This window comes from Micropterus dolomieu, linkage group LG12 (assembly GCF_021292245.1).
Source record: "Micropterus dolomieu isolate WLL.071019.BEF.003 ecotype Adirondacks linkage group LG12, ASM2129224v1, whole genome shotgun sequence".
Lineage (NCBI taxonomy): Eukaryota > Metazoa > Chordata > Actinopteri > Centrarchiformes > Centrarchidae > Micropterus > Micropterus dolomieu.
In genome coordinates this window covers 18,190,626-18,213,563 of record NC_060161.1, presented here as the reverse complement: position 1 = coordinate 18,213,563, position 22,938 = coordinate 18,190,626, and the positions used below count along the sequence as shown (strand labels likewise).

The 22,938-nt window shown below is 39.3% G+C and overlaps 1 protein-coding gene across 5 annotated transcripts in view; it reads right to left on the bottom strand.

The window, feature by feature from the left end:
* Nucleotides 1–14: 14 nt before the first annotated feature.
* The window catches only part of LOC123980592 (adhesion G protein-coupled receptor L3-like), a 226,187-nt gene continuing 203,263 nt past the window's right edge, over nt 15–22,938 (bottom strand). For 3 of the 5 annotated variants that reach the window (XM_046065053.1, XM_046065055.1, XM_046065056.1), the window contains 4 exons: nt 11,544–11,712; nt 11,200–11,325; nt 9,076–9,172; nt 15–2,730 (listed from right to left, as the gene is read on the bottom strand). In XM_046065053.1, the coding sequence (XP_045921009.1) occupies nt 1,781–2,730; nt 9,076–9,172; nt 11,200–11,325; nt 11,544–11,712 (1,342 nt within the window). In that variant the 3' untranslated portion in view covers nt 15–1,780. Of the gene's footprint in view, nt 2,731–3,984; nt 4,003–4,809; nt 5,495–9,075; nt 9,173–11,199; nt 11,326–11,543; nt 11,713–22,938 lie in introns of those variants that run through there. The other 2 variants (XM_046065054.1, XM_046065057.1) reach the window with 2 other exon arrangements.

Here is a 22,938-nt window from a genome sequence, read left to right as displayed (position 1 = left end):
GGTTACACCAGCAATGATATTGAAATATTTATTACAGCTTATGAAATCACTGCTTCTATTGTAAAGCAGACCAGAGCATACAGAGCACATCCACTGTTGCAGGGCCAAAATTCATTTGGCACTAAAATGGACAGAGGGCTAATGAGTGATATTAACTGATAATAAAAATTTAAAAAATCATTGATCGTTCCATCATTTGGAGGTCCTTCCCTATAACCCATATAAAAGTGTTCCAAGACCCAGACAAAACACCAGAACTTTTGCCATAGCTAAGTGATAAATCTTAATCAGTAATTTATTTGTTTCACTGTTACAACAAATATTAGTTATGAGGTCATTCAACTTGGAAACCATTACAAAAGGAATAAATAAGAAGCCATAATCATAGCCAATAATAAAGACTTATCTGTGCCACTAAACTTACTTCCATCCTCCAATTTATTACGGTTTATTTAAACAAATAAATAAATATATTTTCTCCTCGAGGAAGAAAAAAAAAAAAAAACACTTCCAGTTTTTCTCACTCCAAAAGCTCTTTCTTTAATAAGTAAAACAACCATTGTTCTTTTTTGTATAAGCTCGTAGTGCTTATCGATGTTCAACTTGTTCTCTTTCTGAGAAGCAAAAACGTTTACTGAATGCCAATAGAGATGCAGAATGCACTATGAACCTTTCTGAGGGACAACTCCTGATTAACGTGGACTTATGCTGTCTCCTCGACGATCTGTGAACCCGAGCTCTGCTATCTACACAGTAAAAAAAAAATAAAATGGGAAGAGAGATCAAAAGGAAACAGAAAACACACCTGAAAACAAAAGTGAATATGTTGCACAAAAATGCCTGCACAGTAAGTGTTTTGTTGTGATTTTTTTGTGTTATTTTGTTTCTATTTAGATGGTAATTTCTTGGAAAGTGATAAAGAGGAAACCAAAAACAGACTGGTACCAGAAACCTAGAAAGGCCAGCACAACAGAACAAAATTGCTCCTAACCACTACATTTACAGAGACAAAGGGTTTGCTTGGAACAAAAAAAAAAGCATACTATTATGTGCAATGCTAGTTATCTGTACAATTACATAGAAATATCTCATAATTCTCTTATTAGTTTTTTTTTCTCCCTCTTTTAACAACTGTTATTACAGTAAAATGAAAGAAAAAAGAACAGCTATGCTTGAAAGCATACGATCAATAATTCCTTCATGGTAATTGTTCAAAATGCGTTGGGTTTTTTTTGTCTTTTTTTTCATTGAAGGGACACTTCAGCAAACAAAATGTGCTGCAACTCACCAAAGAGGAAGAAAATCTTTCAAAAAGTCAATATAGATACAGAAGTATAATAAAATAGTCCTTTTTTAAATTTCCCATTTATTCTGGTGAAGTCTACAGTTTAGACTTGTATAGTTTGGGGCTATGCAGTTCCTTTTGAATGTCAGACTCTATCTCTGAGACCTAAAAATCCTGTGTGAGTAATTGTCTCTTCACACTGAGACAAAACACACCAAACCACACAGGGTTTGAGCGGGGAAACACAACATCAACAGATTCCCGCACTGTCTAACCAAATATTGTCACATATTAGCCCCCATACGTAGCAATTATTATCCTGTTTGTGGTGAGTAACAGCGAGAGTACAGTTATTTGCTCCGCCTCATTCTTCGGGACACAGAATAAGAACAAAGGCTACCACTGCCAACGACTGATGGAACAAGGGGACACAGGGAAGAGAAGAGGACTACAGTAAAAGGAGGGACACTGGAGGCGCATAGGAGGGTGTTGGGCCTATAGGCTGGTGACCAGGTGTGAGGGCTCCTGGTGGGCCTCTTCTGGAGATAGATCCTCTTTGTTTGGGGGCACGATAAAGCCATCGCTGCTGCCCCGCCCTAGCTGGTAATAGGAGTGCAGCTGATGGAGGTGGTTACGTGAGCCCAAGTTGGGCATGCTCTTGTAGTAAACGTCATCCGAGCTGGCCTCTGGGCTCTTGGCATCCCCGCCATCCTTGGAGCCATCAGCAGATTCCGCAGACACGTCGGGCAGGCCGGACAACATGGGCATGCTGGTATAGAGGGAGTCTCTCTGGTGGTTGTGGCTGGGTGACGAGCTCTCGTCCTCGGTGTGCTCGTTAGTAAGTAAGGGAAAGAAACTTTCGCTGTTCTCCTGGGGGATCCGCCTTCGAGACGAGGAGGAAGTGGTGGCGGACGAGAAGGGATGGTGGGGAAGTGGGAGGGGTGGCGGCACTGACTGGTGGAGGTGATTGTGGAGGTTGTCCACCGCCTGCAGTGAAGGGGGCGGTCTTTGAGGCAACAGCGGGGCGTTAGACTCCTCGCGGATTAACTCCAGGCCCAGGCCTTCGTCATGGTGCAGACCAAAGGTGGAGTGGTCATCCAGGCTCAGCGCGACATTCATGCCCATCCCCACTCCCAAGCCCATCCCATAGCCACTGTCCTTGCCACCGTTGCTAACATTATTGACCAGCTTATTCATTAGGTTCCGGTTCTGCTCAGTTGAGCGCTCGTGGGAATTGTTGAGGTAGGAGGGGATATAATTGGAGGTGAGCTCTTTCAGGATCTTTTTTTCCAGGGTGGTCTCCTTGTGGTTATAGCCCCGGTCAATGATCTGGACACAGTCACTCATGTACTCAGCGCTGGCGATACTGTAGCTGTTGCCATGGTTACCATTCAGTGGTAGAGTATCCATGACACTTGTATCCCGGGCATTGTTCAGGATTCCCTCTGGAATGACAAACATGGGTTGGGGTGGGGGGTAGAGTGGGCGAATGAGAAGGGTGAAATCTGATGGGATGTAATTGCGACAGCTAAATGTCAGCCACTTTTACAAATACAAATTATATCCATCAAGTACTGTAGCTCTTCTGATATATCTCCTGACCCTCAAGCAATCTCTACAGCATTTAGATTTGGTAAGAGATAAAGCACAATATTTACATTAAAACCCTACACCTGTATGCTGCAAATATAAACGTTAAACTTACCTTGTTACAAAACAATATTTTCTAAAACCCAAATTCACTTTATATTAAATTTTACTGATTGTTCCATGGCAGTGATGAAAACACTGATATATGTGCGACACACAACAACACAAAGCTTAAGCACGGCACAAAAACAAAGCTCATGCACTAAATTCAGGCAAAAGACAAAAAACATAACCACGCATTGAACACTTAAAGTGAACACAAACCAGAACACCAGCTGTAAATTTGGACCCCAGCCATATTGTCCCATATGAGCATTGCAATTTGACATTGTAAAGCTGGATAACAGTTTTTATTGCTCTGCTTTGTCCGTGTGAACATCACTAGCCATCTCTCTAAATGTGAATTAGTTATTATATTTCAGGGTCAACCCGCACTGGAAGGAGGGAGACTTTCTGTTCTCTCTGTTGCATGGACATGTAGATTTCATACTTTATCAGTTAGACCAAGTCCATGCTATCAACATCAAAGCAAACTTTTGACAGTATTTCAAACTGCCTCTGACAAGGCCATCCACACAGTCTGACCTCTTGAAAATTTGACAAGGCGCATTTCTAAGACCTTCAAGAAGTGTATTGGCTTGATCAAAGTGAATGGTCAAAAACAATAAGTGCATGAACAAAGGCACACATATTCACTGAAAGGAACACAGATCAATTTATATTGACGTGCCTTATGAAATATTGAGGTGAGTCTGAATGTTGACTGTAATTGGATTAGCTTATTCAGAGTGTGATACAAATGCCTGAAGTCTTTTTTACATGACGTGTAGTGCTACCTACAGTAATCAGTGGAATTCAGGATGTGATTTAAACAGATTTTTACAGGTCTATTTGAAACGTTGAGGGCCTTTGTCATAAAAAGAATGCTATTACTTCCAAAGGGAATGACATTTTCTTTCCCATCACCCCTTTGTCATCATTGAGTAAAAAGAAAAGTAAAGCCAAAGTCAATTACATTTGATAAGCAATGTTTAGTTTGACTCCCATACTTGTCTCTCTGTAGGGCTCTTTTAGGGACAGCATGAGGGAAAGGAAAGAAGAAAAAGAAAACACAATAAGCATAACAGTGACAGGTAGAAGAGAAATGTGCACAAACAGTATGCTGATGACGTATCAAGGAAATGTTTCTAGAATGCAATTGTTTTATGTCACTATGCAAATTTTGCACACCCACAGATAGAACCACAACATATCAATTAACAATTATAGAAGAAAAGATGTTTTGCTATGACTTATTGCAGGGTCCTTGGGGTAAAACGTGGCGATGGAGGTTGTGTGTCAAATGCACCAGTAAATCTTTCCAGATATTTCTATTACCTCTATGGCAATGTTAGTGAATTATAGCCCTCTGTCACGAGCTCCAATGCGGTACTTGTACTGCGTACATAAATTATCCACCGATCAAAGTTCTCTGTGAGTTTGTATCTGAGTTTTACACGGGTTTCTCAATTTTTACAGACTCACAAAGTTACAGCAATCTCATATTGACTGCTGAGAGTTGGGATAAAATAATAACAGCTCTGCACAGAGAAAAATAGCATTCAAGAGTCAGACTCATCGCAGAATAAAGTGGATTTCTTGTTTGCTGATCAGAGATGGTTTCTAAAACTCAGATCTAATATTCGTATTGGTGTTATAGTCAAAGACCAATATATTAGCCCCCCACCCCCAAAGAAAAAGCAATCAAATGTACATGACCCCCTTAATGACCCACATTTTGAATATATGAATTAGAAAGTTATTATAATTAAAAGTTTCAAATAAAAGTGCAATTTAGTCAAAGGAGGCAGATAATATTTATGTACATAAAAATATTAAAATACTAAGATTCAGTGGCATTTATGGCAAACAACAATGTCTGACAATCCAACAGCAGCATAAAAAAGAAAGAAATGCTAAAACTATAAACAGAGAAACAGAAGACATGGCACACAAGCTTCACTGACAACATCATAGCACATTTAAAATAAATGACTGGGGGTGTATCCGGCTCGATTCTTGATAATTAAAATACAATGTATGTGTCGGCCAAACAGCCGTGTCTGACATAACCAGGAGCCGAGATACACCTCCATTGAAAAACCCCACAGCCAAACAAACCTGTGGGGGTTTTGTGATAAAGCTAGTTTGTTCAATGCTAACACACAACAATCTAGAGCAGTGTTGTTTTTTTTTTTATCAAAGTCCTGTAAAAATCCTCGAGGGTGAACACTGGCATTTAAGCTTAATGTAAGCCCATTAATTTTAACTCTCCAATCATAAAGTTGCTTTCTGTGGTAACAGAGATGTCCAACCTCGACGTTTCTCCAGGATCAGACATGAAAAAACACTGCCCTAGCCACAATGTTAAAGAATGAAAAGAAGCTAGCACACCTTGTGTGTTGTACATGCCCAGAGGGTTGTTATAGACTGCCGATTCCCCAAGCAATGTATTATAGGGATTATTAGTGCCATGAGGACGTAGGAGTGCATTAGGTATAAGATGGTTAGCCATAGCCCCTGGAGCAGCCAGAAAGAGACAGAGTGAGACAGAAAAAAAGAGAAGAGAACAAGAGCAAAGAGACAGAAAAATAGGTAGGAAGGTAGATAATTTGAGATATAGACAGAGAGAAAGAGAGATAACATACATATCAGTTGGGCAGATGCAGCTGAGCAATGACAGCCATTAACATCCAAATGATCACATGATCATTAATGTGAGGGGTTTTGCTACATGAAAGTGGCGGAGCTGAACTGACATGGCTAATGGGACTGATGGGAAGTGTGTTAATTGTATTGTTAATGCCGGCCATTAGTGTTAAGCCTGTTTTTGTGCTCCACATTCAGGCGAGCATCCTCGTGTTAACAGACATAAATTACAAAGAAGCACCAATATGGCCAACACAGCACACATACCATTACATTTCTAGACTCAAACAGGACAGAATACAATAATCACTTGGGACACTGTTTGGTCCATCAGGGCTGAAGAAATTAATAAAACAGAAAGTGCTCCAAATTCTTGTAATTGACTGTTAGCAACACACTTTCCCCAAGATTGCAGTTATTAGCAAGGGTAACTAAGAATGGCAGGCCCGTCAAGCTTTGGATTTCTCCACATGATAAAGCGGTGCGCATGGGTGTGTGGCGATACTTTACATTAGAAGAATTCCTTTTTTAACCTTTCAAAGGCCAAGAACAAAAGACCAAAAACTGTTTAAAAACAGGATTAAACTGTGTGTTCGTCTGCATTAAAGTAAGATGAAATTGTTAGCATGTCTGGCTAATCAGCTTACTAGCTACAGTAGTAACCAAGTGTTCTTTGGTCTTGGAGAATATTATTGACTAACTACACTAGGCCTACATTAATAAGCTATATGGGGTTATGTAAAAAACAATGCAGTTCTCAATAGCACATCCACTGTGTAGTATTTTCCAGGATGCTGTCAGACTTTACGATCGTTAGCAGGTCTGAATTGAATAACTCTCTGAGATAGCTTTAGCTACATAATGAAGTCAGTCCAGACAATCAAGGGCAAACATAATTTTTGAAATATAAAAAAAGTATCTAGGCTAACTATTCAAACAGGTTTCTGAAAAATAAGTAGTTCTTACATCCGTCCTCATCATACAGCTAGTTAGCTACAGTTGATAAAACATCCCTGTCGTGACCTCCACCTGCAAAATCACCTGAAGCTGACTAGAAATGTGAGGCCTACTCTCATCTACCTCTTGCTGAAATCAAAGACACATTGTTGAAAAATAACAAGGAATTTCGAGTGGCATATCTGCCACCATTACCATTGTACACTGCATTTGTGCAGTGTGAGAATGAAAAGGTTAACAGGTATGGGAACTGTAAGAAAGGTGGGGTCATGGTCACATGACTTTTTATTATTGCTTGTAGCATTGCCAAACTTATGAGCTGGATCTGTGTAATATTTCCTTTTCTCCAAAGAGCAAAGTTCACATTATGTCTGATTGTCTTATGTGCCACTGCTGAAATAACCTCTGAATGAAGTGACATGCCCTCTCTTTAGTGAAGAAGTTATTACTGTGCTCCAGCCTCGCCTCCTTCACACAAACAGAACAGAAGCTCATTTCCTATTTATGCGAATGACTCATCAGTTTCCCAACCACATACTACCACACCAAAGCAACCTTAGCTGCAGATTTGAAAGCTGCAATCTTAAGCATGAATGGTGCAGATTCCCTGATGTTTGTTTTACCTTCGCTGTTGACAATTATGCGGAATATCAAGTATGCTGAAAATATTTGTGACTTGCATTCGTTTCCTGTTTACAAGAAGCCAAATTCAAGACTTATGAGGGCGATACATGCATGTGCTTCCAGTCTGCACTATGCAGGAGTGGGTAAACATCTTTTATCTGAGGTACGAGTAACACAGCTATTAGATCCCCTGGCAGAGTGTACTCTTCTTTTCTAATGCTCTGAATCTGTCATGCGAATGGAGAAAGATTTTTTTTATTACCTTGTGGCTCTCTATCTTTTCAAAAGTTTGTCGTATACTGTTGGACAGCATTCTAATGCGAAAGTATTTTTTATGAAAATTTAAAAGAAGCTGATTTAGGCCAATCTTTCAGCATTATTCGATTTCTTTGTTAGAGTTTAGTATTAATTAGGCATTTTATAATTTTGCTTGGAAATCAGAATGCTGTTTTGATTTTAAAAAACAGTAATTTGTTGTTGCTGTTGCTGCTCGCCCTAATTACAGTGTATTCCATAAACACCAGCCCCCTTTGAATTCTCCCAGTGACAGATCCCCCACTTATTGTGTCTGTGTTTGATAAATTGGACAATTTCCAAAACCACACTGATTGTGTGGTGCAATAATCATGAATGCTGGGATAAATTGAACATGCAACGCTATCAAGATGATTGCATGACTCCACTCTCGAGAAGAGCGCAGCAAGCGTGTCAGCTGCAATCTCACTCTCACGTGCGAAGGGAGTAGAACCTGGGGAGAGGTAACACATAATTCTTTAATATCAACGCGGTAGGAAACGGTAGAAAACACTTCTGGCACATTCTTGAGCTCTCTATCAGATCCAGCCTGCTAGGAACCCGGGGGTATATAATTGCGCTGATAGTTGCTATCTCCACCTTTTGTCTTTATGGAAGATCCACGTAGGTTTTCTTCAATTCCTGACCTAACCGCCCTATCTCATAGCCCAATTCAGCCACTCCACAATGATAAAGGCTGAGTCTGTTGATGGTGCTAAGCTTGGTGTCTAATTATTGAGATCTTGACACTTCCTCCCTGTGTCGAACATTAATCCATCATTGTAACTATGCATTAGTGTCTACGAAAGCAGGCGCCCAGAGCGAATTTAGAGAGTGTGCAGTGTGGAACTCGAGCCCTCCATCAAGAGATGCAATGAGTGGGGAGAGTTTCAGGGAGGGATGCCAGCCAGGACGGTATTTGCTACTTCATGTCAGATGTAGTCTGGAATCTATTTTCTGTATAACCTAAGAGACTCTATTCACTGCGCAGCTGTCAAATGCATTATGGTAAAATACTGTTTATTAACGTGTTTCTGAGAGGGAATTCCACTGAATTGATTCTGAGGTTGTTATTCTGCACTTTTCCTGAGAGGATGCAGTTTCATTTTCAAGGTTTTTGCAGTCAGATGGCACAATGTTTCAAATCAAAACTCTAACAATTTGATGAAATGCATGATGTATCAGAATTACATTGACTTAATTGTGTTTTTTATTGTTTAGTTTAAATTAAATGAAATCCTTTTTGCATACTCCTTCAAATTACTAGACGACAGAAGTGATTTGTTGGTGCTTCAAAACATAACAAACAATTTTCTGTAGCAGCATGACACCAAAGAATCATTTTATCCTTTCAATCAATGCTGTGTATTCACAATCACGTTCTCTTTTGAGTGTTTCACGGACAGCAGTTCTGGTTGTATGGGAGTGTCTGCAAACTATTGTGAAATGACTCATTACCTGACTTGGGAGGTTGTGTCAAGGTTGAAAGCTTTGAGTGGCAAAAAAAGGATTTTGATTCGCTAAAGTGGGTGTATTGAGGAGTCATTCAAGTAAATATTTAGTGCGGGACTAAATACCTCTGTTGAGTGACGCAGAGCTGTTGATGTCGCCGGTCATAAAAGAGGACTCGGACTGTTTCCTGACTGTGTCATTCCACATTCGACGGATGCGGCTCTGTGGAGACAAACAACATGTCACAACACATCAGAATACTCACTCTCAACGCTGCCAGTGACACAGCTAGAGAGTAAAAGTCTGCACATGGAGAAGAAATTCATTGAAATAGAAATGAACCAGGCCTAAACCACATTATTAGTATATTTCTATTACAAGAACTTTTCCTCATCTACTTTTTAACACAATAAAGGGTAAGATGTGAAGCAGGAGGGGGAAAAAAAGACTGTCAGCTTTTTAATCTGGTTTTTAAACCATGTCAGCTGTTGGGATAAGTAACCTCCAATTAAAGATGAGCATTAGTACTGGGATAAGTGAAGTCACTACTAAAGTCATCAGTCAAGCTCTCCGAATCAGTGTCTCAGGTTGCAAAGGCTCAATCCAAGGGGGTTCTCATCCTGGTTAATTATGACAGAGTCCCATGGGCTGTTGCACAAGCTGAGGGTCTGGATATCCACCCACAGAGCTCACTACTTTCTCTCCTGTGCCAGAGGGGCTTGGCAGAAGATTTCAGGTTAATATATAACAGCTTTGGTGACAGTGAAAAAATAATGAGCAAATTGTTTTGTGATGAAATGCTTTGCTTAAAGAATCATTCCAGTCTGTTACAACAAATGACTTATTTTTGTAGCTTGGGTCATCATTGCATTGAAGAATCATCTTTACGCTGGCATAAGAGCAATTTATTGTTAACCATGTGCAAAATATAACACAATAGCATGGTCACAGGTCATGCAGTGAAGTATTGCTTTTAAGAATCTTTCTCTTTCTGTGATTGCCTTCAACACTTCAGACAGGTTTCAGCTTAATTAAGTCATTGCCACTGCCATCACTATTAACTAAAATCGAGCTGTCACAGCATCTTGCCAAATCTCCTCCTGAAATTCTCCGTTTAAGGGTGACATTCAGACCGTGAACATGTTTCTATTCATAAAAGCTTAATCACCGCATCATAAATGATGTGAAAAATGCCCACGAAGAGGTGTTGTGATCAATACTGCATTCTCACACATACATGTCATTATATGTCTGTGCCAACCCCGGGTGACACACATCTCACATACTCTAACAGTGACATATACTGACACAGCTTATCTCATTAACATATTGTACGTGATGCCGTTCCCGGCACTGGAGACGGCATCAATGGGTTGAAAGTGACAGTGCTATTTCTTCTTCTTTTTTGGACAGAAACTTGAACCATTCGTAGCCAGCGGGTTCTAATGTACTTTGCTGATTACACATTCATTTAGAGGCCTCAGAGTTAGCAATAAACAACCACGTCTTCCTGAGTGTTTCCATTTCTGTTTTGCTCATATAAAGTGACTGAGCATGAGGTTAGAGCCATCGCGTCAAAGCACTGTGTATAATTAAACGCTTTGATCTGTAGGCAGAATCCAGCTTGTATCGTGGGTTGCCACTGCATGCTTGACTCTAAGGACTATTTATAATTGAACACTGGAAGGAAATCACACTCTTTAGAATATGGATATGATGTTCAATTATAGTGTATCATGGCAATTCATCCTATACTTCATGTCAATGTGGGAGGAATCCATTAACAATTTACTTTTCAAGACATACCACTTGCGCACAGAATTCACATATACTTTAGTCAGCGTCGCTGTGCCAACGCGCAGCCTGCTTCAGTGAAAATGAATTGCAGACTGACTTTATGTACTTACAAAGTGTTCAGCTCAACAAGCACTACATTTTCCTGCTATCACTTCCAAACAAGGACATATGCTGCACCTCCTTGAAATCTATCATGCATACCCACACAGTCACCTTTGCATTTTTTTCTCATTTGTTCTGTAAGGGGGTGCACATCTGTGTAATGTCACAGATTATTATCTAGGAACAAGTCGTCCTCACTTCTAGCTACGCAGACAGATAAAACGCAGCAGTAATCCAAAGCCAAATGTGCGTTAATTTGTCTGGGTTTGCTAAAGGAGATACTGCCAAGAGCAGTAAATCAAGAACGCAAAGAAAGAAAAGAAAGGAGAGCATTAAAAGTGTCTCGCCACCTGTGACCCTGTGGAGTAACGTCCTGGGGCACGAGAGGCGGTGCCTTTTCCAGAGCCGACGGAGCTTTCCACACTTTTGCCACTGCAGCAGTGAGTTCTCAGGCATTTTCCATATTCCTTACGCACCTGTATGAAACGAAAGCACAGGTACAGCACATACAAGCTAATGATTAGATCAAATCCAGGAGTAATAATCTCACAGCATTTCATACGTGGCACATTTGGGGATAGGTTTTGCTGAAGCACGGAATTAATTTAATCACATGTTCAGGCAACTGATGTCACATAATACAATTTCTTGTATGTGTAAAATCACACAGCACATCTTAAGAATGAAAACATACCTTCTTCTGCAGCACACAGTGGAAGATGAAGATGAACATTCCCTGCAGGGAGTTGAAGATGGTGAACAAGTAGGCCATGACTACCGTGCTCTCGTTGACATACATCAGGCCAAAGGCCCAGGTAAGGCCCAGCAGACATAGCAAGGCAATGGCCCCGATCACCCACGATCTGGAATATAAACAAACAGCCATCTTTCAAACCATATGACAAGGTTATTATCTTCAAAATGTTTTAAAACTGGTTTTGGAGTGTTATAATATTTGGTGAGAACAAAGGGATGTATGGCTGATTTAAAAGCAACAACTTTAACTGAAGTGTGTGCTACCACTCTTTTAAAAAGCATCCAAAAGAAATCAGTTTGAGGTATCATTACACACATTATCACAGTTAAAATTTATGGTTTACTGATGAGAGGGAGAAAAGGCACAAAACAAATGAAGAGGGAAAATAAGTTGACAATGATTTTAGTCTTCATTTTCTGATTAGTTTACCTTTCCTTTTCCTTATTTGCAGTCATTCAAGCAATGCTACTGACTATTTGAAAAGCCATAGATGATCATAAAACTGCAGATTCATATATACAATAATGGAGGTCTGAATTTATGGAAGGTTTTCAAATATGGCACTTTCATTAGAAGACTATTTACATGAGAACATTACATGTTGGATTCTGCAGCCTGAAGGTTGGGATAAATGTCTTGTAAATTCTTACTCAAGCTGAAAGGTTGAACTGAGATAAATGCCTTGAAAAACGCAGAGTCTATTAAGAATGAAGGGCTCTTCTCCGCACACTGCGCAGAGAAGTGACATTTTTTCTTCACCTCCACCTTTTGGTACTTTTGGTAACTCCCTCTGCGCAGCAACAGGCGAGGTGGAGTTAAGATTAATATCTGATTCCTGCCAGCATCTGTCATCCAACAACAGCCTACATGTATGAAGATCTTCCCTGAGTTGATAAAGTCATTTCACAGCCATCTGGAGGAGGCAGTTATGCTTTCCTTTGGCAGCCAGAATCACGGCCCACCCTAACTAATGAAAAAAAAACAAACCTTTTTACTAAAAATTTCACAGCAGGGTTACAGTGAATACCATAAAAATGCATATGTCTTGCTTAAAACAAATTATTTTTTTTCTTCAGGTGTGTGCCTTATTTGTTCTTTGTGGACGACAATGTTATTCAACAGCAAAGGTGGCTATTCTATGCAGCATTTCAAAACATAGAAATTGTGCACACTTGAAATGGTGCATTGCAGACATGAAATTACCAAAATTGTGCCCAACACAAGTGGTTCCCAACAGACGACAGGGCTGTCACATAAACTCAAGTCCGCCGAGGAGTTATTGTTTTCAGTGCACATGTGTCTGTCAGCAGGATTACGGAAAGACTACTGGCCCAGATATTCATGAAACTTTGTGGAAAGGTGTAGCATGGGCCATTGAAGAACCCATTAAATTTCAGGAATGTGATTTTTTTTTTATTAATCTGGAGTTTTCCGACCTGCACAAACTAAATAATAAATGCACAGCTGATATGATGAGGTTTTAGTTAGGCACAACTGTATTTTGACATATTGTAATTCTAATAGTTTGTCTCCAGACATCTATACAGTAGTGGTTGCGCTTGCAAATTTACATTTCATAGAAGACTGGACTAATGGCCTTATACCGCTCTAGTTTGATTTGATTTTAAACAGTTTTTTGATACTATTAAGTCTATAAAAGTGGATATTATCATGATACATTCATTCATTACTTTAGTTAAGTATTTCAACCATTTAAGCACATTTTAGCTGTTTCAAATTTTCTTTTAATGCCATCTCAATTACAGCTTCTGGCATTCAGGTGTTAAGGCTGACTCAATATGTGACTATATTTATAAATCAAAATTTAATTTTCCCCCACTTTTCTTCACTCCACAATCCTTTCAAGTAGACTTCTAACAAGTGCTGAGGTACCCCCTGGGGTAGGAGGACCTCCGGTTGGGAATCACTGCTCTATACTTTGATTTGTGAAATGAGTGCCCTTATCTACTTATACAGATTGGATGCAGATGGAAGAGAAAAAAAAAAAAAAAGACTATCAAAGCGTGAGTGCCGTATCTACATTACAGTACTAATATTTCTATAGAGTGCACTGTGAAGATACAGGTGTCATTTAAAACTAATCTTGCTTGTCACATATGTATATCTAGGACAGGAGTGCCGTGTGCACACTAATGTGGCCTTCAACATGACTGACTACTCCACAGTAAATCACGTTAATGATTCAAAGAGGCAGCTAGATGGATTTGGGTGCAAATGTGTTCATATGGAGGAGTAAATGAAAGATGGCATTATGGGAAAAGGGTCCTTCCAATTTTGCCTTACTTGATCTCAGGTTCATAATCCTGATAGCTGAGCAATATGACAAGAATAAAACAAAACAAAAAGAAAAACAGAGAAACAGGCAGAAATAAATCAAATCACGTAACAAAGAGATGGAGAGGTGTAATCCAAAATGTGTGGCCACAAACACAATGTACACATTTAGACATTAAGAGGGAAACAATACACCATGAAGGAAGATGGCTTATTTTGGCAGTGGAGATTAAAGCTCCATTCAAAGCATCCAAACAAGGCCAGACATTTATACATTTTGGGAAGGAGTTGATAGTGATTTACAGGTGAGTGAACCACAATTATCTCAGTTCACAGAAGTATCTAGCTCCCCTCATAAACGCTGGCAGACCTTCGCATTTAAGCGGTTATAAATGGGCCAGGTGTGCGGCAAAATAAATGATTTATGAATTCACCAAGGCGACCATTAAACATAATTTTCCCAGGGCTGTCTTAATGACCTGGTGGGAGAGGTACTTCATCAAAGCAATTGCCACTGGAATGGACACAGAAACACAAGCAGTGGGCACAAAGACAGCAAAACATTGTCCTCTAACTAGTAACTAGAGTTTTGTTCAAAGGATGGTGGATAACACAAGAGGCCATAAGAAATGCATCAAAGAGGACACGATATGAAGAGGCTACGACTCATATCGCACATGGCCTATCTTCTTATGGAGTTATCAGATAAACATGGGGATGAATTTGAGAGCTGCATAGACGGAGCCTTGAGCCTAAACTTCAGAAAAGCATAACAGCTCACTTACAAATGAAGTGTGTGAATTTCATTTGTGTTGTATCCTGTCTGGACTGCACTCCACTGAAAGCCAATAATAAAATAACAGTTACAGAACCTCTCAGTTTATATTTCTGGCATCATTAAGTCGAGAATTGTTTATGTAAAGTTATTTAGGAATTATTCTAATTAAATGCGTATTTTAATCACATTTTAGCATTTAAGCAATATAAGGACTTTAGCTCAAATGGGCTTGTCACAAAACCATAGCTCCTTCTGAATGGTTGTCTAGTATATAGATATACAATCCATCCCTGAGGGCTGAGGCAGAGCACTTCTCTTTCGAAGCTCAAAAAGAGAGAGAGAGGGAAGCTTTACTGTGCTAATCGTTGAGAAGAAACAGTAAAAATGAGCAATTTTAAGCAGAGTACTACTTCAGACTGTGGCATCAAATTACCGCCAATTTCCTTCAAAATGACTTAATTTGCAGAGGTGCCATTCTTTGCTATGTCACAGATCATTTATGTGAGATTGCAGTTGGTCAATTCAACCACTTTTAAATCTGTGGAAAGTCATTTTATAGGCTGATTCTGGGAGGAAAAGAGGAAGTGCAGTGATCAATCCGACAGGGTGTTAATTATTTAACCAAAGGTATGCTTAAAATGCTAATTATCTCAAAGCGTTTAAGACATCAATAGCAGAAAGTTTTTGATGTTGGCAGAGATAGTTTTTTTTTAATCTTTGACATCATCTTCGTTAGCATATTTCATTTGAAGTTTCTTATCTGCATGTGGAGGAAGCTATACAAGTAAAAATTCTGACCTTTGTATAAAAAATGTTCAGCCCATCGTTAAGGCTAAAGTATTTAACGTCACAATGACACAAAAGTCATGTTGTAATCCATGAATCACAGGTCAGTGGCAGCCGCTGTCTCCATTACGGGGGGGAGGGAGGGGGGAAAAAAAACACGTCAAACACAATATCAATTCTATTCTACACCCCTACACGGAGAAATGCTGCATCTTACCAGTGCCATTCTACAATAACACATCCATCATAATAACGGTAGCTAAAATGAGGAGGAGAAAAAAAAAAAAGAAATGTAAGATGAAAAACAGAAAGATGTTCAAGATAAACACAGCATAACATAAAAAGGCAGGATGTGAGTGCTAATCAAAAGAAGAAAAGCAGGGAGGGAGAAAGATGTACACCGTTGAAAGAGAGCTGAAACATTTGTATTAAAACAAGGCAGCATGATGAAATCTGAACAGAAAACGTGACATCAAACCATACAGAGGAACAAAATGACAGGAAGATAAGACAAAAAAGACACACCACATTAGACTAAGCTAAACTGACTTAATTAACCAGTGGTATCACTATCATCAAACCAGTTCACCTTGATAACTCGAAGAACAGCTCAAAGTAAGTCAGTTTCAAATCTGAAATGTTTAGAGGCCATTTTGGTTGACTCAGTCATGATAGTAAGGGATACATTTACTGCTACACTAAATTGGACAAGCACATATCTGGCTTTGATATCTTGCAGTATGAAGTGGAACACAAGGGTCAAATGTTTTTTATTTCAATCCATGTTAAAACCTGAAACACTTCATTTTTTCCCATCATACTTAGGTGTTACTACTTGTTTATGATGAAAGGGAAGCACCAGTGAACGGCTGCGACAGGATATGTTTGGCTAAGCAAAACTGTTTAGTCGACAATACTAAAGTCAGTCTTCTGACTGTGCAGTGGTGGTGTGTCGAGTAATGGGTCTTGGCTTAACAACTGTGTCAGATGAATGAGGGCTGACAACAGCAGAGCAGCTTCATACCATTTTCCAATGGTCATTTGAGTGTTTCGAAGTCAGTAAGACTTGGGGCCAGGAGGTCAGTTGTTTGGTACATTATGGGAGACCGGTGTAATATATCATATGACTGAGAACTCCAGCAGTCAATATTTTGCTGCAGAACAAACTAGTGTATCTTGCGGTACCAAAGATGGATAACGTACACAAATGGACTTGGAAAATGTTGACCAAATATACAAAAGTCTGCCAAAGCAAATTAGTAGCGTTAAGATAACTAAACTTTTTTTTTTATTTTAGAACAGTGCTTTGCTAAATATACCTGCTGATCTGGTTGTGGTCTGGCGCTGTATCAAAGTGCTCTGTTAAGCAATCTATTTCCACTCAGAGACACAGTAAATAAGCTAGAGAGCCAATCAAAGGACTGCAGGGGTCTGCCTGTTTTTCTGCCAGTGTTTGAACCACGGCACATGTGTAATTCATGGCGGATGTTTGAGAATGGGGCTGTGTGTAGTCCATACTGCGTGTCTGAGTGTAAAGTGCACATGTATCTGAGACTCACGTGTGTTGGTTTCTAATACCAGATCTTATGCCGCTCAGAATCTACACTCAAAGCAAAGTCCTAAGAGACAGGGCATAGGAAAAGGCCATGTGTTTTAATGTTTAAATTTTTTTTAAAAAGCACTGAGAAAACCCAAACCTATATTCAGATAATTTACAAGTCAAGTCTTGGTGGCTAAACTTAATGGCTGTGTCAACACCTCCTTCAGTTGTTTCATTGCTGCAAAGTGCATACTACTGATTCATATTTCCTTTGTACCACGCCAGGATCAAATAGGACCAAAACACACTGCCTTTTATTTCACAGAATCTGATGAGAAACTTGGAGAAAAGAGGTGACAATGGAAGGCTTTCACCATGTAGCCACTGCAGGAAGTGTCAAGTTTGGAGTACCATATTATTAACATTGTAGGAAAGTATAGGACCCGATCATAGCTTTGACAAGGCATGGCAGAAGGAGGGATCAGAAAGTAGCGAGGCTTCTATCTGTTAGATGCACAGTAAAACCAGGATTGGACTACACCAGCTTTTTATAAATCATAAAGTTTGTGGATAAAGTCTTTTAGAAGTACCTGGCAGAGGTGAAAAGTAACGAATTACAATTACGTTACTGTAATTGAGTAGTTTATTTGTGTACTTGTACTTTAAGTAGTTTTTTAAATCAGTAATTTTACTTTTACTTAAGTATTTTTTGTTTAAAGTATCATACTTCGCTACATTTTCAATCACATCCATTACTGAGTAAAAAAAAAAGTGCAAGGAAAAACTTGCGACCTCTTTGGCTCAAGCAGGAAGCTTCCGGTCAGCAAACTGTGAATGTCCCTTAAACCTGCATTCAATCAAACGACCAGCAGGGGGGACTCTTCTGGTTGCAAAAAGAAGTCCGGTTCCATTAGAAACAATGGTAAATGAGTTTACGGTCTCAATCACTAGTTTCTACAATAAATAAAAAATAAAGTCTTCTTCAACACAGCATGATGTTCATTTAGTAAATTATGGTCCCATTTAGAGCAGAATAGACCATAAAGCAGAGTATGCTTCAGGGTGGGATTGACAAGTCGTTACCATGGCGATCTGTCAATCAGGCTACAGTGACTCGTACCCACAGCACTGTGTAAATTTAACCAGCGCTGTTGAAAAAGCTTATTAGGAGTTGGCCGTTCACTTTTTCTGGTGAGTACATTTAGTTTTAAGACTGTTCGCCGGGCAAAATTATCATCACGGTTAAAATGACAGTCAAAGGGGACCTATTATACTGCAATTCCAGCCCTGTATTGTAGTTCTGTCACTCAGCATCTGTCTGAAACAAGCTGTCAATGCTTGAGACCCAGCCCCACCCAAAGTCCACTGTCTTCTGATTGGCCATTGTCTAATATGTTTACCAGGTTGCTGCAGATGCCGGAATGACATCATACCGAGCCATAAATAGAAAAAACTGTTCAAAACAGAGAGTTCCGATCAGGGCGTATCTGACGTTTCGGCTCACAGGGATTTCTTTTTAATAGTTTTACCTCATCATTTGAAACTTTGGTCATGTTTAATATGAACATCTGACACTGTAACATTATAGAAACGCTAGAAAATATGAAAAAGCATAATAGGTCCCCTTTAACGTGAATTACAGATGCATCTAGCTAAGCAAGCTAGCTAGCTCCACACAGGCCCGTTAGCTCCACTGTTGTTGCAAAAAAATTAAGAGCTGCATGCGACAGGCTGCAAACCTCCACCTTCTATGCCAGGTAACCAATTCCTTTCACTTCCGCTGTTTGCAGACTCGTGTTGCGTGCAGCATAAAGTCAGATCATGACTGCTCACATAATTATGGAAAATACCAATTACGGCCTGACAATAGTTTGTTTAGCTGCCCCAGACTTCTGTGCCCTGTGGTATTAAAAGGCATCTCCTGTTACCACCAGTAGCCTAACTAACGTTACAGGCGTCTCATGCACAATAACGGCGCAGCTGCAAAACAGCGTTGAAACCGGGTGATTAATATATCATGCCAATCAGAGTCACATTAAGGCTACAATTACAGGTTTAACCATCACTCCTCGAACTACCTCCTTGCCTGCGGTCTGAGAGCATTTTCTAGTTTAGTAGGCCTATGTAGATTTATCATTATGGATTTATGCCTATGTTTTTTAGGAATCTGTTCACACTTACATAAGCTAAAGAAATGTTCATTTTGCAAAAGTTGAAAACATTAAACATCCAGTCCAGTCCCCACAGTGTTTGCTTAGAAAAATGTGTGCCCTTGAACAAATGTAGTTGAGGACCCCTGATGTAGAGGTCAGTTAAATAATACTTGCACCATTCCATTGGTAGTTAAAAATAAGTTATCATAGTTTGGTAAGGTGCTTTGCTCAAATTAGCCAAAAAGATAGGTGAATGACAATTTTGGTTGGCTTCAATAACTTGCTGGTAACTAGTTATTTATTATACTAACGCTTATGACATCCCAATAAAATTACCACTTGTTTGAATGTAAATAGCCTAGTGATATGACTTCATATACAGTCCAGTTATCCAACGAAGGTTAAAATCAAGGGCAACTGGACTTGGTTGAAGACACTGGAAGACGTTTCGTCCCTCATCCAAAGGACTTCTTCAGTTCAGAACTGAAGAAGTCCTTTGTTTGAAGAAGTTTGTTTCATTCAATTCATAACTAATTTAGCCATGCTACACCGCTTATCTGTCTTTACATTCTGAGTAATGTTGAAATGTTTTAACTTAAAAAAGAGAAAGCTGTGTGGATCGCTGGTGTGTGTGTCGCATTGAACATTACATCGCGGCAGTTGTGTGTGGCGTTGCTATGACGACAAGCTACTTACTATCTCTGGGTACTACCTGCAATGGAAAACGGAGCAGAGCCGAGTAGAGCCAGGCAAGGCAGCATAACGTTAGATCGTCAGAACACCGGCAACAGTTCAGTTTAGTCCTGATGGTAAGATGTGGAACAATGATGTTGTGTGGTTGTGGACTTGAGAGTAACTTATATCATCTGCTAGGTTGTGGTCTCAGTCTGAAGCTTTGATTTGGATCACACTACCTTGTTTCTTACGACCCACCCTTCTCTGCTTCTGATTGGCTAGTAGTCCTTACCTGGGAACTGCGCATGTGCAACTCCCAACCAAGATTTTGTACAAGTAAGATGCATCACTCTGTAGCTCAAAAGCGGAGCGTACAACACATAGGGTGAGAAGAGGAGCTGCAGCAATGTGCAGTATGAGAAAAATATGGTGTTTTTTGAAAATGAAACCATGTAAACCTGTTCTGGTACAACCCCTAAATAAGATGTTGAGCATAATACCACATCTTTAACATAAAAGGTCTGTAAAATTGTTTTGCGCCAATTGTAACAAAGTAACAAACTAAAATCAAAAGCACGATATTGCTTTGTTCCCTTATTAAATCACAAAAGACTGCGATTTAATATAACAAGTAGGCCTATAATAATTATAAATAAGATATTAAATCAATATAAATGTTATTTTTGGAGGTTAAAAAAACTATAACTTTTACTCTGAGTGCATTTTAAATGAGCCACTTTATACTTTTACTTGAGTAGATTTTCATAGTAATTAATTCAAGTAATTGCACTTCAGTAAAAAGTTCAAAGTAACAGTACTTTTACTTCAGTAGAATATTTCTGTACTCTTTCCACCTCTGGTACCTGGTAACAAAAAGCTAATTTCAAACCAGTGCTTTACTACATTTGGTCACACCATTAAAATTTAAGAGTGCCTTAGCTGGTAAAAAGTTTTGTAGTGTGTAAATTGGTTGCTAAGAAACATCTGTAGGACTGTGATGTCCAATCAAAAGCAATCAACTACGTTTACAGGAAGTCAGAGCATCCAGAGCTCTAACCTAACTTAAAACAGTTTAGGAAGGGCAATGATATGCTCTAGGTATTACTTTGTTTTACTTACATATGCATTGATGGAAAATTGGGTGTTAGTATTCATATAGTTTGAAATGAGCAGGAAATACCCAATTATGCTAACCTGTCTGATATTATTAGTTCTTTAGTGCAACGTTATTGGTTATTTATTATATTTCAAAATCTTTCCACTCTACGTCACCATTAAGAGATAAATGGTATCATTATTAAAAAGACTTTTGTCACATATAATATTCCAAATTTGAGACTTTCTTCACTTTAAACGGGTGAAATATTAGCAGCTAGCATTCATTTTGTCTGTTCATTCTGTTAGCTAGCCAACCTGGCAGTAACTGGGTGTACTATTAATCTTTAGTAAAAATTCATCTCTACATAAGAAAATAGTGTAACCATTTTAATTTAATAATGCATAGCTCCCCTTAGTAAAAACTACAACTAGGATATTGCATCCAGCAACTCAGTTGCCTCAGTTCATTGGAGGATAAAAATATGGCAACTTCTGTGTTTCTTTAAAAGCGCTCTCCTACTACACGTAGGAGGTAACTGTAATGTGAGTACAGGCCCTGTTCAAAGCAGCACTTAAACACCATGGTTTGGCTCTGGGACATCCTGTAGTGAATGTGTGATAGAAAAATGCACCGGCACAGTGGGTTACAGTCTTGACATGACACAGCTAAAGCAGACTATATCATGCTCACACAAGATAGTTTTTTTATGTGTGTAACACTGTGCTGAGAGGAGAAGGGCAGACGGGGCCACTGTGCTGAGACACAACCAGTGATGTGATGCCACAAAAAAAATAAATAAAAAAACAAACGCCAGCCAACGCCGACCATAAAGCAGACTAATGTGTCCAGAGTGGCTTCAAAAAAGCGAGGCAGACAGCAAAAACAGAGCACAGACCCTTATCCATCATAGCAAACAGGCAACAAAACAACTTTACACCATCTGTAGAACGAGTCTGCCCTGACACCAGGTAGCTAGAGCTTACGTCAAAGACAATGACCGAAAACGCTGTGTCATTCTAAAGGGTAAAGGGACCTTAAAAGAACTTTTTAAACTTTTTTTCCCCACAGCTAAGCATTCTGATGAATCAGTCTATGAAGTTAAATCTGTAGAGTTTAATTTATATCTTTGTTAATTGCCTCTTAATTAAAATGACACTAGATTGTTTTGCTGCTCCCAGAATTCTGTGACTCATAGTATTAAACTACAGGATTTACAGGTGTCGCCAACCAGGACTGAAATCTTAAATGGTCATTTTAAACAGACAGATTTTGCTTTTCTCATTGTTCCACAAGAATATTATATGTATTAGATATCTTTCCTAAAGTAACGCTTTTTTATCTAAAAAGAACGTTTTTACTAGCTGAAACTTGACTTCCATTGCCTTGGCAAAACTTAAATTAATTTCACCCGTAGCGTAAATGCACAGAAAGGTATTTAAACTTCAGAAAGTTTGCGTCTGAGTTTTATTTGTCATTATTGTCCCTTAAGCTTTCACATTATCTGAAAGCAGCCAGGCATAAGCAGATAAGCAGACTCCAACACACATAAAACACACACACAATATGAATATTCATCTGCGGCATGTTGACACCAAGATAACGCCAGGTCAGGTCTGTCGGATTGTCTCCTGGCCTTATCCCGCGCAGACAACAGTGTTCTTCACCTAATGATGGAGGCGGAACAGAATACCTGTTTGATTTTAACCCTGCCTGACACAACCTTTCAGCATAATGGGGGGTGCTTACCTTGCAGTCTCAGACTGCCGGACCCTTGGGTTGGGTGTTCACAACCTTAAGTGTTTTAAATGAGGTTTCAAAATATCAAAGCAAGACAAAGTGAATTGCTCGGGAACGCCAGCTTGAATACAGAGTGCCACCTAAAACGTAGCTCTTTAACCAGGGGTTAGGTAAACTAAACTTAAAGGAAAAGGGAGGAAAAGTCAGCTCTGCTGAGTGGTACTAGATACAATTCAGCTGTAAAGAGTGCATTTGGTAGAAGTGAGCCC